Source organism: Folsomia candida, unplaced genomic scaffold (assembly GCF_002217175.1).
Source record: "Folsomia candida strain VU population unplaced genomic scaffold, ASM221717v1 Fcan01_Sc023, whole genome shotgun sequence".
NCBI lineage: Eukaryota > Metazoa > Arthropoda > Collembola > Entomobryomorpha > Isotomidae > Folsomia > Folsomia candida.
In genome coordinates this window covers 1,609,483-1,621,639 of record NW_019091215.1, presented here as the reverse complement: position 1 = coordinate 1,621,639, position 12,157 = coordinate 1,609,483, and the positions used below count along the sequence as shown (strand labels likewise).

Below are 12,157 nucleotides of genomic sequence, written 5' to 3'. Positions count from 1 at the left end.
AAGATTAAATAAAGCATAGTTTTCCATAAATAGGTATGTATATATTTTTTAGCATGATAACGCACAGACTAAAACATACTGCTGGCATTTCTCAGTGTATGAAAAACAAATGTATTTATGAATTTTGCACACGTATGTAGATACGTGTAAATAAAACCCGGCCAGTAAAGACGATACACGTCGATCAGTGATCACTGTATAATTTATGAATTTATTTATCTATCTGTGAGTGAAAGGCTTGCGTCACTAGTTACGATGGCTCAATATAGCTTTAATTTTTTCAACTCGGCTTTTGCAGTATACATATATTCGCTCGTGATTTTCTGCATTGTCTATGCTAACAAATGATTGATTTAAAATATTCGCAAGCAATTCTTGGTAATGCGAATTCATTTAAATAAGACTCGGTATGCTTTTCTATGCTCAAGTCGTGCAAAAATCCTATATTAATTTACAACAGGCAGTCCACTATACAAACGTAAGCAATTCCCCGTATAGGAACGTGCATATATTACGTCATCATTTTAGTGGGTGGGGGGTTTAGGCCTTCTTATCTTCCCCTTGTTAAAATTCCATATGCTTTAATGTTTACGTTTGGTGCCAAAATCGAGAATTTTTGATGACGTAATATATGGATGGCCCTTTACTGTTTGCCACCATCACTATCACACACGTAAGATAGGGGATTCTCGTACTGTTATGCATGTGTTGGCCAAGAAAAGGGAAGAGAAACAGAGAAAGAGAGAAGGAATGTATAGCGTGACGTTGGCCATAGTTTCTAAGAAAAAACAGGTGAAGTGAGTCAGTAGCTTATTTCGTCTTGTAATTTACGACGGTAAAATTGAATTTCCAAACATATCTAGATAATTCGAGTGAAGTTATTTCAAAATTATCCCTGGGACTTTTCCTACATAGTAGTTTAAGGTTCGAATATTTAAGAACGTATAATTCCTTAAATCAGTATGAAATCGCAAGATCAAAGTCATAGTTAATTATTTTTTTGTCAAATTAGCAGAAAAAATATTTACTAATCTACCACAAGGCGAATACTATGGCTGACCCAAGATACCCAGTTTTGGAAATTTACGACCCACCACCACCTTATCCTTATCTGGATGGTCAACAACCTGTGGTACATTCCTCGGCAGCAACCGCTCCCCCATACGAAGCCGCAAGTACTGGAAATGATGACGGCCCACTTGCTAAGAAGGATGTTGCAACGTCGAATCAGATTCACGTCAGTGTGTCGTCCGTTCAGGTTCCAGTAGCAACTAGTATGTCAAAAATAAATAGTTTTTTGGAAGTTACAGTGGCGAGCAATAAAATTGTTCGTTCGAAAAACTGTTGCAAATTGATGAATATAAGGGCTTGAAAATTTGCAAGGTACTACCCCAGAAAGATTGTCGTTTGATACCGTTCCTGTTTTCAAAAAATCTCAAAAAGTCAAAGGTCACAATTTTTGCCCCAGAAGCTCATTTTTCAACTCTGACTATGATTTTTTTTCCTTGGAGGCTTTATTTTTTATTCGATAGCTCAACTCAATGTGAAAATTTTGGTATTTTGTTTAGTTCTCTATGATGTTTTTGAAGAAAGTTAAGAATTAAAAAAAAACGAATTTAGCAGATTTTACCAAATTCTTCCATAAGCGCAATGTTAAATTTTCTAAAATTCGCTTTTTTAGAACAGTTTCTCTACCATGCAATTTAATTTGTTCGCCACTGTGACTTAAAATTTGGTTTAACAGTCAAATATTATTCTAGGGGTAGTCATCCTACCAGGAATTTCGGACCACAATCCTCAGCGAACGGTTTGTCCTCATTGCAGAGCTGACATGCTGACACGCACCAGACGAGTGACGGGAAGTTGTCAACATTGCTGGGCCCTTTGTCTTTGCTGCTTCGTGTAAGTTTCACCTCATTAAAATTGGCAATATAAGTTTTCCTGAAATGCCAACTTGCTTCCTTTAAAGAGGTTGTCCATTCTGTTTGATTCCGTACTGCTGCGATAATGAGTGTGGGGACACGGTTCACTCTTGCGAAAATTGCCAGATGGACGTCGCAACGGTGCACAGAATGTAGATTTTATTTTATTGCAAAAATTGAGATAACTAAATATGTACTTATCGAATGTTATGAACTCCATCCCGGAATTATGAATCTGAGATTTTTATTATTATTATTCTTATCCGAAGTATTGTCAATCGGTCACGAAAATAATAAATATTAAATTTGCAAAGGGTATTATCTGGTGTTATAAAATGGCTCGTATTACGTGAAGTTTGAATATAATGAAACCCTTATCTATGTAACAATAGGATGTCGAGGAAAGGATTAATTAATTTCATTATTTAGCGTGACAATTTTTAATTATTTCTTCCCAACGACAGGTTTTCCCATTTTTTTTTACTGACCGCGTACATGTTCACATTCATTTAATTAATAATGAGTGACAACATTATTCATTCAATATTCAAAAGTTGAAGGAATATTAAATGAATATTTTGTTCCGATTTTTTAATAAATGAATATTGAGTGAATATCTATTCAATTCGTGTGAATGAATACTTTTTTCATCATTCATTTTTAACTCTATGCTTAATACATAAGGAAAGTCGAGAAATTCATCTACTACATACTGTGAATTTTGAATAAAATGAATACCGAGGCTGAACGGGCGAAAAAAGACTACTTTTAAATTATTTTTCGTATTAGAGGAAAATTTTTGTCGAATTATTTTTGTTCTCAATGTGATTGTTGTTCACCTCCCTGCATCTTGATTTGAAACCCGACAACACGTTTTAGCCGGTTTCAAGCAAAATTCCGGCGCACTCGCGTCGAGCAACTTTCCAGAGACCATAAAATGTCATCTCGGTCGTAATGAAAGTCGTTGTTTTGAATATCCAAAACCGAAAAAATCAAATGGTGGCATATCAAGCGACTTAACCATGATTGTCCTTATTGAAAATGGTGGTTATCCCAAATTGGTGATGAATAGAGGTTGCATAATATAAGACTTTCTTCTAAGTGTGACATAATATTTTGCCATCATGAGTGAAAATCTTGTTAATTTCACCAGGATCCAATTTAGTAAGATGAACTCCCAGCAATGGCTTCAAATCATTGCCAATACATAATTGTGAGTTAATTTTTACATTTAGTGGTTCCTCCATTAAGGGGAGTGGTTCTCTGCCACACAGAACTCCAACCACCATTTTTTTCAAACACTTTTTTATGCATTGTAATTCCAAATTTCATCAAACTTTTCACCGGCTTCCAGGGAACACATTTTTCTCTCATCTTGCCAATAGTTAGGGTAATGTCAGGCCTCATTGGCTGTGGAAGTATATTCACTGATGATTATCGGCAGGTGACTTTCGATGGCTTCTTAGCGTTGGACTTACGATTTTGAGTTTGTGATGGGTTCAAGCTTGGAGTTTCGTTTCTCAAGGAATCTGCTTATCCAAATCTTCATGATTAATTTTTCTAATAGTGTCTTGACATGTTTCAATCTTCCTTACAATTGTCCTTTGAATCTTGGAGTTTTCTTTGCCAACATCTTTTTTGACACGATATATCACCATTTTGGTCCATTAAAATGGGTGTTCTTCTAGCAGGTACTGATTCACTTTTTGTCAATGTCTGGTGTTTTCTACTATCCCACGATGTATATATATACCTGATTGAACTCAAATTCGTCGGTTTGTAGTTGGTTCAGTCTTTCTTTGTGAGTTACCCTCTCAGGAAAGTGTCTTCACCACTACCTCCGCTTCTGAGGTATAATGCTTCTTCATTTTTCAAATACAATTTTAGAAAAATTAGGAATACAAGCAGATGGGTTTGTTGACAACATTTGCAAATTCTGACGAATTCGGTCAACCCATGCAAATTTGAGAGCCATATTTAAGTGGTCATTTTTCGCCCGTTCAGCCTCTGTAATGAATAAATGTTTAATAATTAATTAATATTGTTTTAAAAATCATGAATGAGTGAATAAGGAATAAATATTTTTTCAAGGCTTTGAATAAATGAACTTTGAATGAATAAATATTTTTTGAATATGTGTCCATGTCCGAACCATTTTTCCCACATATTTTTCTCATTCTTTGATAGTGATGGATTTACTTTACCTATGATTCAAGCTTCATATCCTCTTCAGACTGTCGCAATACCACTAGTGGACGTAACCGAGAAACCGAGACCCGAACTCCACCTGGTTATGCCATAGCATCTGTCATTTCCAGCTGGGATTCCTAGTGAATACATTACGTAGTTTGTGTTCAATATGTAACCTGGGACTATACCTACCCAGGGTTCAAGATACCTCCAGAAACCTAACTCAACATAATTAGTACTTAGGTACCATCAAACATTATCGATTCACTAAACTCTAGTTCATTTATAAGTAAACATATTCCTGCATAACTTACCTTACAAATGAACCACTTCAAAATCTATTTCACTGCACTTTCTCGTCATGTTGCACCTGTCCGGAATAGCTTCCTTTACTAACAATTGCATTTCAGTTTGTAATTGACCATTGTTCCAAAGCAGTCTGGCTCCTAACATATTTTCATGTATGTAATAACACGTTCCATGCAAATTTAGCCATCAGTCAAAACACATATAAATAAACTTAGCCATCCACTTCATAACTTATTCGTTACTTTATCAATAATTTTCCAAATCTTAGTAAAAAAAATCACTGAAACCTTGATTTTGTTTTAAATCAAAACTAATTTCATAACTACTATACGTTAAATTCCAACATGAAACGTTGCGCGCTTCTTCTCACAATTATGGTGACCGTGATATCCCTCATAAATGTGGAAGGTATAGAGGACAATATCACAAACTATTTTTCCAAAGATCATTTAGATTAAATGATACATTACTGAATTCCGTTAAGGTCACCCAACAAATTTAACCATCGCAGGAGCAGGAATTAAAAACAATTTACGAATTTCTGGCGGACATGCAACGAGTGCTGCGGAATATCCATATCACATCTTTGTTGAAAGTGGGGTGTACGATGCGCTCACTCATACCAAATCATGCACGAATGTGACGCCTTTATGTACTCGATCAAAATATAGTGGACTTCTTATTTATGCTCACCTTTACTGTCAAATTTAGAAAATTTCTAAAATTTCAAATTTTTCTCAGAAATTTCAAATCTATTCAAAAATTGCAATTTTTTTTTTAATTTCAAAAAATAACAAAAATTTCAAATCTATTCAAAAATTGCAATTTTGTTTTTCAAAAATTTCCAGTTTTTTCACAAATTTAAAACTTTTTGAAATTTGACACAATGAAGGTGAGAATTTATAAAAACCCCATGTTCTCATCGAGTTTGTACATAAAGGCGTAACATTGGTGCATGACTTGGTATGAGTGAGCGCATCGACCACATCACACGACCCCACCAGCAGTAAATAGCTTCCTTTTGCCCTTTCGTCACAGCGTGACCAAATGTCGTTTTTTCACGGGAATTTTGCTACATCGTCGGACTACAATTGAAAAATGCATCGAATGCATATAGTGGCATTGCTTCGTCGGGGTCACACTTCCCTTGTGTTCCTAGTGAGATTATTTCCCACTTGTAGAACATAATCAATCAAAAAGGAATCAAAAGACCTTTATCCGCCCGAGCTGGATCATCAGATGGACGCGGTGGTCAACTTATCCATGTTGAGAAGATATGCCAAGATTCGCGCTATCATCCCTGGTACAATGAGTATGACTACTCAATCCTGATCGTAAGTGAAATATCAGGAGCAGCTCTGCACGCTCCGTGATATGAAATCAGGGTTCATGACACATGTGTTTTTTTGTTCTTTATGGTGACATGAGCAACATCTTACAGCTAAAATCCTCCTTCGTCTTGGGTCCAACGGTGCAGTATATTTCATTAGCTGCCCATGGATGGTCCCCAAGGGCTGGAAAGGTTGGCCACGTAACGGGTTGAGGTATGTACATGTTTTTTAATCAACTATTATCGCCGAAAATGTACAGAGAGTTGCTCCTCGTTTTTAGAACCATTAAACATCCGTCTTTACGACGGGCCTACAGGCTAGTTAACTAATAATATGTAAGGATTTCTTTAAATAAACCAAAACTACAATTTACTGAATTGTTCCAAGTCATATATCATGAAATTTATGCCATCTTTTTTCAAATTATTGGCCTTGAATCTACCGTCTTACTTCTAATGTTTTGCCTTATTGGGAATTATATATCATAGTACAGGGTGGTTAAAATGTCACGCTTCCATGGAAAATTTTTAGATGGGAAAAATTCGTAAATTTCCATTATTTACCGAAATTTTGTCTCTAAAATTCAACATTTTAAGAATTTCGTCATCAGTTTTGATAATAATTATAAAAATTTCAATCAGAACCTGGTAACCATGCATGCCTGGAATTTCTTACCCCACCAACCCGGGAATGCGGGGAGAACACTTTGAAAAAAATACTAATAATAAATTTTTCAATAGGGACAGATAATAAATTAAAAATAATTAATAATGATAAAAATGAACGATAATGTTACTCAAATCAATCAATTTACTTCATATCGACCTTAGCAAGTTAAAATCATACTTTTTTATACATAATAATCATAGAAATCAAATAACGAAACAAGAAAGAGGAAGAAAGAGGGCGCTCGAGGAGAGAACACGTCACGTTGCTCTCCTCCATTTCTAATATTTTTTAAGTTTTAAAAATTTGACGAATAGGGTCACCCCCATTTTAAAATTTCTTCCCAACCAGTTCCTTCAGACCCCTAGTGGGTAGTGAAAGTGTTTTTGTTGGGGGGAACGTGTTTTGGGAACTTTCTGTAGTTTTAGTGGGGCTACGTTCTTCCCAACACGTAGCAGTTCGCCCCGCCTGCCCATAGCAACCGTGGTCAAGGGCCCGTTTTTTCCCGTTTTTCTCCTGTGGCCGGACCTGGAAGGATTTCCCAGGACTCAGTTCGTGTAGGGGGGAGGTCCCTGCGCCCCCAGAAGCGGCACGGAGTTTGAGTGTTCCGTTTTCTGATGGGGTTGGCCTCTCTCTCGCATTTTAAATGCCTTTGTTCAGGCGAGATTTCTTAAATTTTATTTTTTCTGAAGTGGAAGGAAACTAATTCTTTTTTGTTTCCTTGGGTGGGACTAATTGGTCTCTCTGCGCCCTCAAGGCCCCTCACAGACCATGTCCACACCACAAAAAAACACCGATCCCCCCTCGTCACAACCGCCGCGGGACGTCTCCACACCTGCGCCGCGCCCCCGCGGCCGACCTCGCAAATCCACCATCGGAACCCCCCTTCCTGCCATCGGTTTAGGCGGAGATGAGCCTTCCTCGAGTGACGGGGCGACGTCAGCTACGATTTGTGACGCCGATTCCACCTCTCTTTCCGTCCCCCGATCTTGTCGGTCATCCGTTTCCCCCACGTCCCCTGGTGTTACCAAAAAAGACACCATTTCTTCCGCCCAGGACTGGGTTCGTAATTCTTTTGTTGTTGTCGACCCCAACAATCACCCTCCAATCCGTCTGAAGAAAGCGGACGTCTTCGCCCGCTACGCTGTTTACGTCGCCCAGAGCGGGGCGGGCGGAGTCTCGGAGTCCACCATTGGGAAATACATAAAACAGTTTTTCCCTGACACCATCACCCGTCGCGTTGGAGCCAGGGGTGGCCTCCACAACTGTTTTGAGGGTATCCAGTGGGTGGATGCACCTCCACCTTCACCTCAACAACAACAACAACGCGACGATTGGGGAGAAATTCTGGCCCGCCTCAAGACCACCACGCCCACTTTGCGAAGAGTCCCCCGCGGCGCAAGAAGGTCTGTGGCGCAGTGCCTCGCCACAATTCTGCAGCAAGTGACGGAATCGGACGACGAAGAAAGCTGGGGAAAGTTGCTCCTCTTTCCCTATGCAACGCTCCCAGTCCCCCAGAAGTCAGATCGCATCAAGAACTTGACAACCTGGGTCAAGGATCATACCGCGGGGTGGGTGGGTGGCTTCTCAATCCCTCGGCCCCTCCCACCACGCCCACCCTCTAAAAAACCCCCACTCGACATGACGGCGAAAAAGGTGGAGGCCAAGCTGGCAGATGGTGACATTCGGGGAGCAATCCGCCTCGCATGCTCCGACGACACCATTGCTCCGTCCGACGACCACACCCTTTCTGCCCTTCTCACAAAACACCCAGCCCACCCACAACCAGTCAACTTTCCTCCACCACTTGAGGATCCTGCCATTGCCCCGGTTTTGGATGAAGAGCTGCTCCGGGCTATTTCCTCTTTTCCGCCAGGGTCCGCGGGGGGACTGGACGGGATGAGACCCCAGATCTTGAAGGATCTCCTGGGGTGCAGTCAAGGAGAGGGGGGCGACCAACTCGCCGAAGCAATGCGGACTTTCCTCAACAAGGTCCTCTCCGGGGGAGTCCCGCCAACTCTCTGTCCCCTCTTTTATGGAGCTTCACTCACTGCCCTGAAGAAGAAGTCGGGCGGGATTCGGCCCATCGCTGTGGGGAATACATGGCGGCGCTTGGCCGCGAAGATCATTGTGGGAAGGATTACCCCTCAGTTAATCAAGCATTTTTCACCCCACTAACTGGGGGTTGGAATCAAGGGAGGAGCGGAAATCGGCGCCCACGCATCCCGAATCTACTACGGCCACACCCACACTTCCCCCAAAGCGTTCCTGAAAATCGATTTTCGGAACGCCTTCAACGAAATACGGCGGGACACGCTACTCCATGCCGTCCGCGACCACTTCCCCAAAGCCCCTCGTCACTTTTCTATGGGACCATCCCCATCCCCTCCCTACTTGGGTGCCATCAGGGGGACCCCTTAGGCCCTGCCCTCTTCTCCCTCGTGATCCACCCCATCGTCGAATCAATGGAAACGGAGCCAAACTTATGGTACCTCGACGATGGGGCCATTGGGGACACGCCGGAAATGGTTTTGGAGGCCCTAGCAACGGTCGCTAGGATGAGTGGTGAGGTGGGCCTTCACCTCAACCACGACAAGTGTGAAGTGGGGATCCTGGGGGCGGAGCGGGACACCGCCATCGACATCCTGCTCCAATTTCAGCAAGTTGCCCCCGGAATCCAGCTCATGTCCCCGATTCTGCGATGCTGCTGGGCGCCCCCCTTACTAACGAGGCGTTGGGAGTGGTCTTGGCCACGAAGACCCAACAATTGGCCACCTTCTCCCATAGACTCTTCAACCTTTCGGCGCATTCGGCCTTTGTCCTCCTGAGGGCGTCTATCTCCATCCCTCGGCTGATTTACTTTCTCCGTTGCGCACCATCGTGGAGAAAGTTGGACGCCCTCGTCCACTACGACGCCACGCTAAAGGACGCCCTGGAGGGGATCCTCAACTGTACTCTCTCGGAGGCTGCATGGATGCAGTCCTCCCTCCCCGTGAAGGAAGGCGGCCTGGGGGTCAGGCACGCTGTGGATGTGGCGATACCGTGCTTTTTAGCGTCGGTCCATTGCGTCCTGCCCCACGTAGAACGTCTCCTTCCGGACCACCTCCATGGCACCGACATCGCCATGGCAGAGGGAGTGCAGCGGTGGACCGACCTCGGCCTTACGGACCTCCCACCTGAAACCGTCAGAGGGATTCAGTCGGCTTGGGAAAGCCCCATACTGGACGACACACTGTCCAAACTCTCGGATTTGGCAGTGATCCCGGAGGATACTGCCCGCCTACGCTCCCTCCGCGACAAATATGCGGGGGTATGGCTCAACGCCCTCCCCTCTCCACAACTGGGGACCCTTCTCCCCAACGAGACCTTCCGGGTCGCGATCGCCCTCCGCCTAGGCTGCGACATCTGCGAGCCGCACAAGTGCCCATGCGGGGCGCAGGTCACTTCCCGCGGCTACCACGGCCTCTCCTGCCGCCGAAGTAAGGGTCGTTGGTCCCGCCATGAGGCCGCCAACGACGTCATTGCAAGAGCCCTCCGGTCTGCCGAAGTACCCTGCATCAGGAAGCCCGCGGGGTGCTCCACCACGGACGGCAAGCGTCCCGACGGGATGACACTTGTCCCTTGGTCGCGGGGGAGGTCCCTTGTCTGGGACTTCACCTGCGCGGACACATTCGCCCCCAGCTACCTCCCAGACACCGTGCGCCATCAGGGCGCTGCCGCCAGCAAGGCAGAGGACCACAAGAGGAAGAGGTACGCGTTCCTCATGGACCGATACATCTTTGTTCCCGTTGCCATGGAGACCACAGGAGTATGGGGGCAGGAAGGACTTGCCTTCATCCTCCAAGTTGGTCAGCGGATCGCCGCCACAACTGGACAAGCCAACGCCGTCAACTTTTTGCGCCAGCGGGTTTCCCTCGCTGCTCAACGTGGGAACGTTGCTTCGATTGGGTACACTTCCTCCTGGAAAGGAACTGGAGGAAGTGTACTATTTGTAGTCCGCTCTCTCTCTCTCTTATTCTTACGGACTTTTTCTACGATTTTCTGTGTTTTTTAGGATTTTTCTGCGATTTCTGCGTTTTTTTTAAGTTTAGGGACTTATTTGTGCGACTGCTGCGTAGTCAGATTTTTCGATACTTTTTGTGATACATATTTTTTTCACACATACTCTGCGATACACTTTATACTAAGATTTAATAAAGAAACTTTTTACAAAGTTTTTTATGCATAAAATTATAAAATTGAAAGTGAAAATTAATAAAAAAAAACGAAACAAGTAATTTCAATACTGACAACTTTCTCAGCTCATACGCACCAGGGATAAATGGACCATGTTTGGCGCAAAACGCCAACTCTGGACAGGCGCGGACGGGAAGCCCGACCCCACCAAGAAGTTTGCAAAAATATACATAAACGAAGACATGTCCCAAGAAGAAAGGAAAGCAAATGCCAACCTACGAGGGAAACTGAAGGACTTGAAAAAGACTGATCCGGACCTAAGAGGGACCATCAAAAATGGGACTCTCACCACAATGAAAGCTGGACAGGTCCTACACAAATACAAGTGGACCCCCACCGAGATTAAGGAGTTAATCTGAGACAGGCGGCCCATGAAATCTGCAAAAAAGCTAAGCACCCCTTTTTCTCCCTCAATAGGATATTTCAATATTGAAAACATAAACAACCTCTCTCATCTTCCACCCCACGAATCCACCCCCCTCACTGAGACCGCGGCACTCGGCTTACTGGAAACCTGGCACACAAGCTCCCCCCCAAAATTACCCCCCAACTTCTCCAACTTCTCAGTCATCGAAACCCAAGCTACCAAACCATTAGGAAAAGGAAGACCTAGTGGCGGCCTTGCATTTCTTATAAACAACTCGCTCATCAAAATCTCATCTATCCCACACCAGAGCAAGAACACCATAGCCGTGGTATGCACTTGTTTGCATTCCGCCCTCGTCCTCTGCTATTTTCCTCCCACCAACATCGGACAGGAAGCCATGCAACAAGACCTTGCCATTATCGAACACATCATTGAGCAACACCCTAATGCGTCATCTATAATAGGAGGCGATTTTAATGCTCGAGTTGGGAATCTCGGGGCCACGGATGAAGACATGCAACTTTATTGCCCTGCCTACAGAAACGCCAGCGATAAAACAATTAACAAACGAGGAGAAGAATTACTAGACTTCATGACGCAGCACGATCTCATTCTCGCAAATGGTCGGTTCCAAGGAGATGAAGAAGGAAAGTTTACATTTCACTCTCAGCAAGGCAAAGCACCATTGATCTCATTTTCGTTAACCCAGCCATAGCAGCACTGACTGCAGCAATAGATAGAAACACACTCTCAACCTCGCACCACGACTTAGTCATGCTCACATGGCAAGATTCATCACAAACAACCCAAACAGACCCCACTGACCCTCAAATTCCACTGGCAAGAAATTCAACTTGACTCATACCATAAAACAATTGCTCAGCTTACAGCCGAACTTGACACCTTTCACCCTCCCTACCAAACCGTCGTTGATACGCTCACCATTGCGAAAGCCAACGGCATGGCTTACTTTCAGGATGGTACACACAAGAAAATGCATTTTCCATGGTTCGACGTGGATTGTCAAACCTCAGCAATAAAGATAAAACAAAGCCATAAACAAGCCAGGAGTAATAACTGGGACATTCCACACACTGACCTATACCATCAGGCGAAACAAAAGCACAAGAAACTCG

At 43.4% G+C, this 12,157-nt stretch overlaps 1 protein-coding gene across 2 annotated transcripts; it reads left to right on the top strand.

Annotated features, from left to right (window-relative positions):
• Positions 1 to 740: 740 nt before the first annotated feature.
• On the top strand, positions 741 to 2,308 carry LOC110858943 (cell death-inducing p53-target protein 1). 2 transcript variants are annotated; one of them, XM_022107823.2, is made up of 5 exons: positions 774 to 792; positions 864 to 924; positions 1,013 to 1,274; positions 1,761 to 1,902; positions 1,970 to 2,308. In XM_022107823.2, exons 3-5 carry the CDS (start codon positions 1,052 to 1,054, stop codon positions 2,076 to 2,078), a joined length of 474 nt encoding a protein of 157 aa, XP_021963515.1. In that variant the 5' UTR covers positions 774 to 792; positions 864 to 924; positions 1,013 to 1,051; the 3' UTR covers positions 2,079 to 2,308. The 2 variants fall into 2 exon arrangements, with proteins under 2 accessions (XP_035714964.1, XP_021963515.1); XM_035859071.1 differs by having other exon boundaries at positions 741 to 924; positions 1,016 to 1,274.
• Positions 2,309 to 12,157: the final 9,849 nt, after the last annotated feature.

Bases quoted from the DNA above. Each gene is read 5' to 3' on its own strand.
- LOC110858943 (XM_035859071.1), top strand. From the start codon at position 1,052: ATGGCTGACCCAAGATACCCAGTTTTGGAAATTTACGACCCACCACCA. The intron at 1,275-1,760 runs GTATGTCAAAAA...ATATTATTCTAG, and splicing joins TCAGGTTCCAGTAGCAACTA to GGGTAGTCATCCTACCAGGA. The intron at 1,903-1,969 runs GTAAGTTTCACC...CTTCCTTTAAAG, and splicing joins CTTTGTCTTTGCTGCTTCGT to AGGTTGTCCATTCTGTTTGA.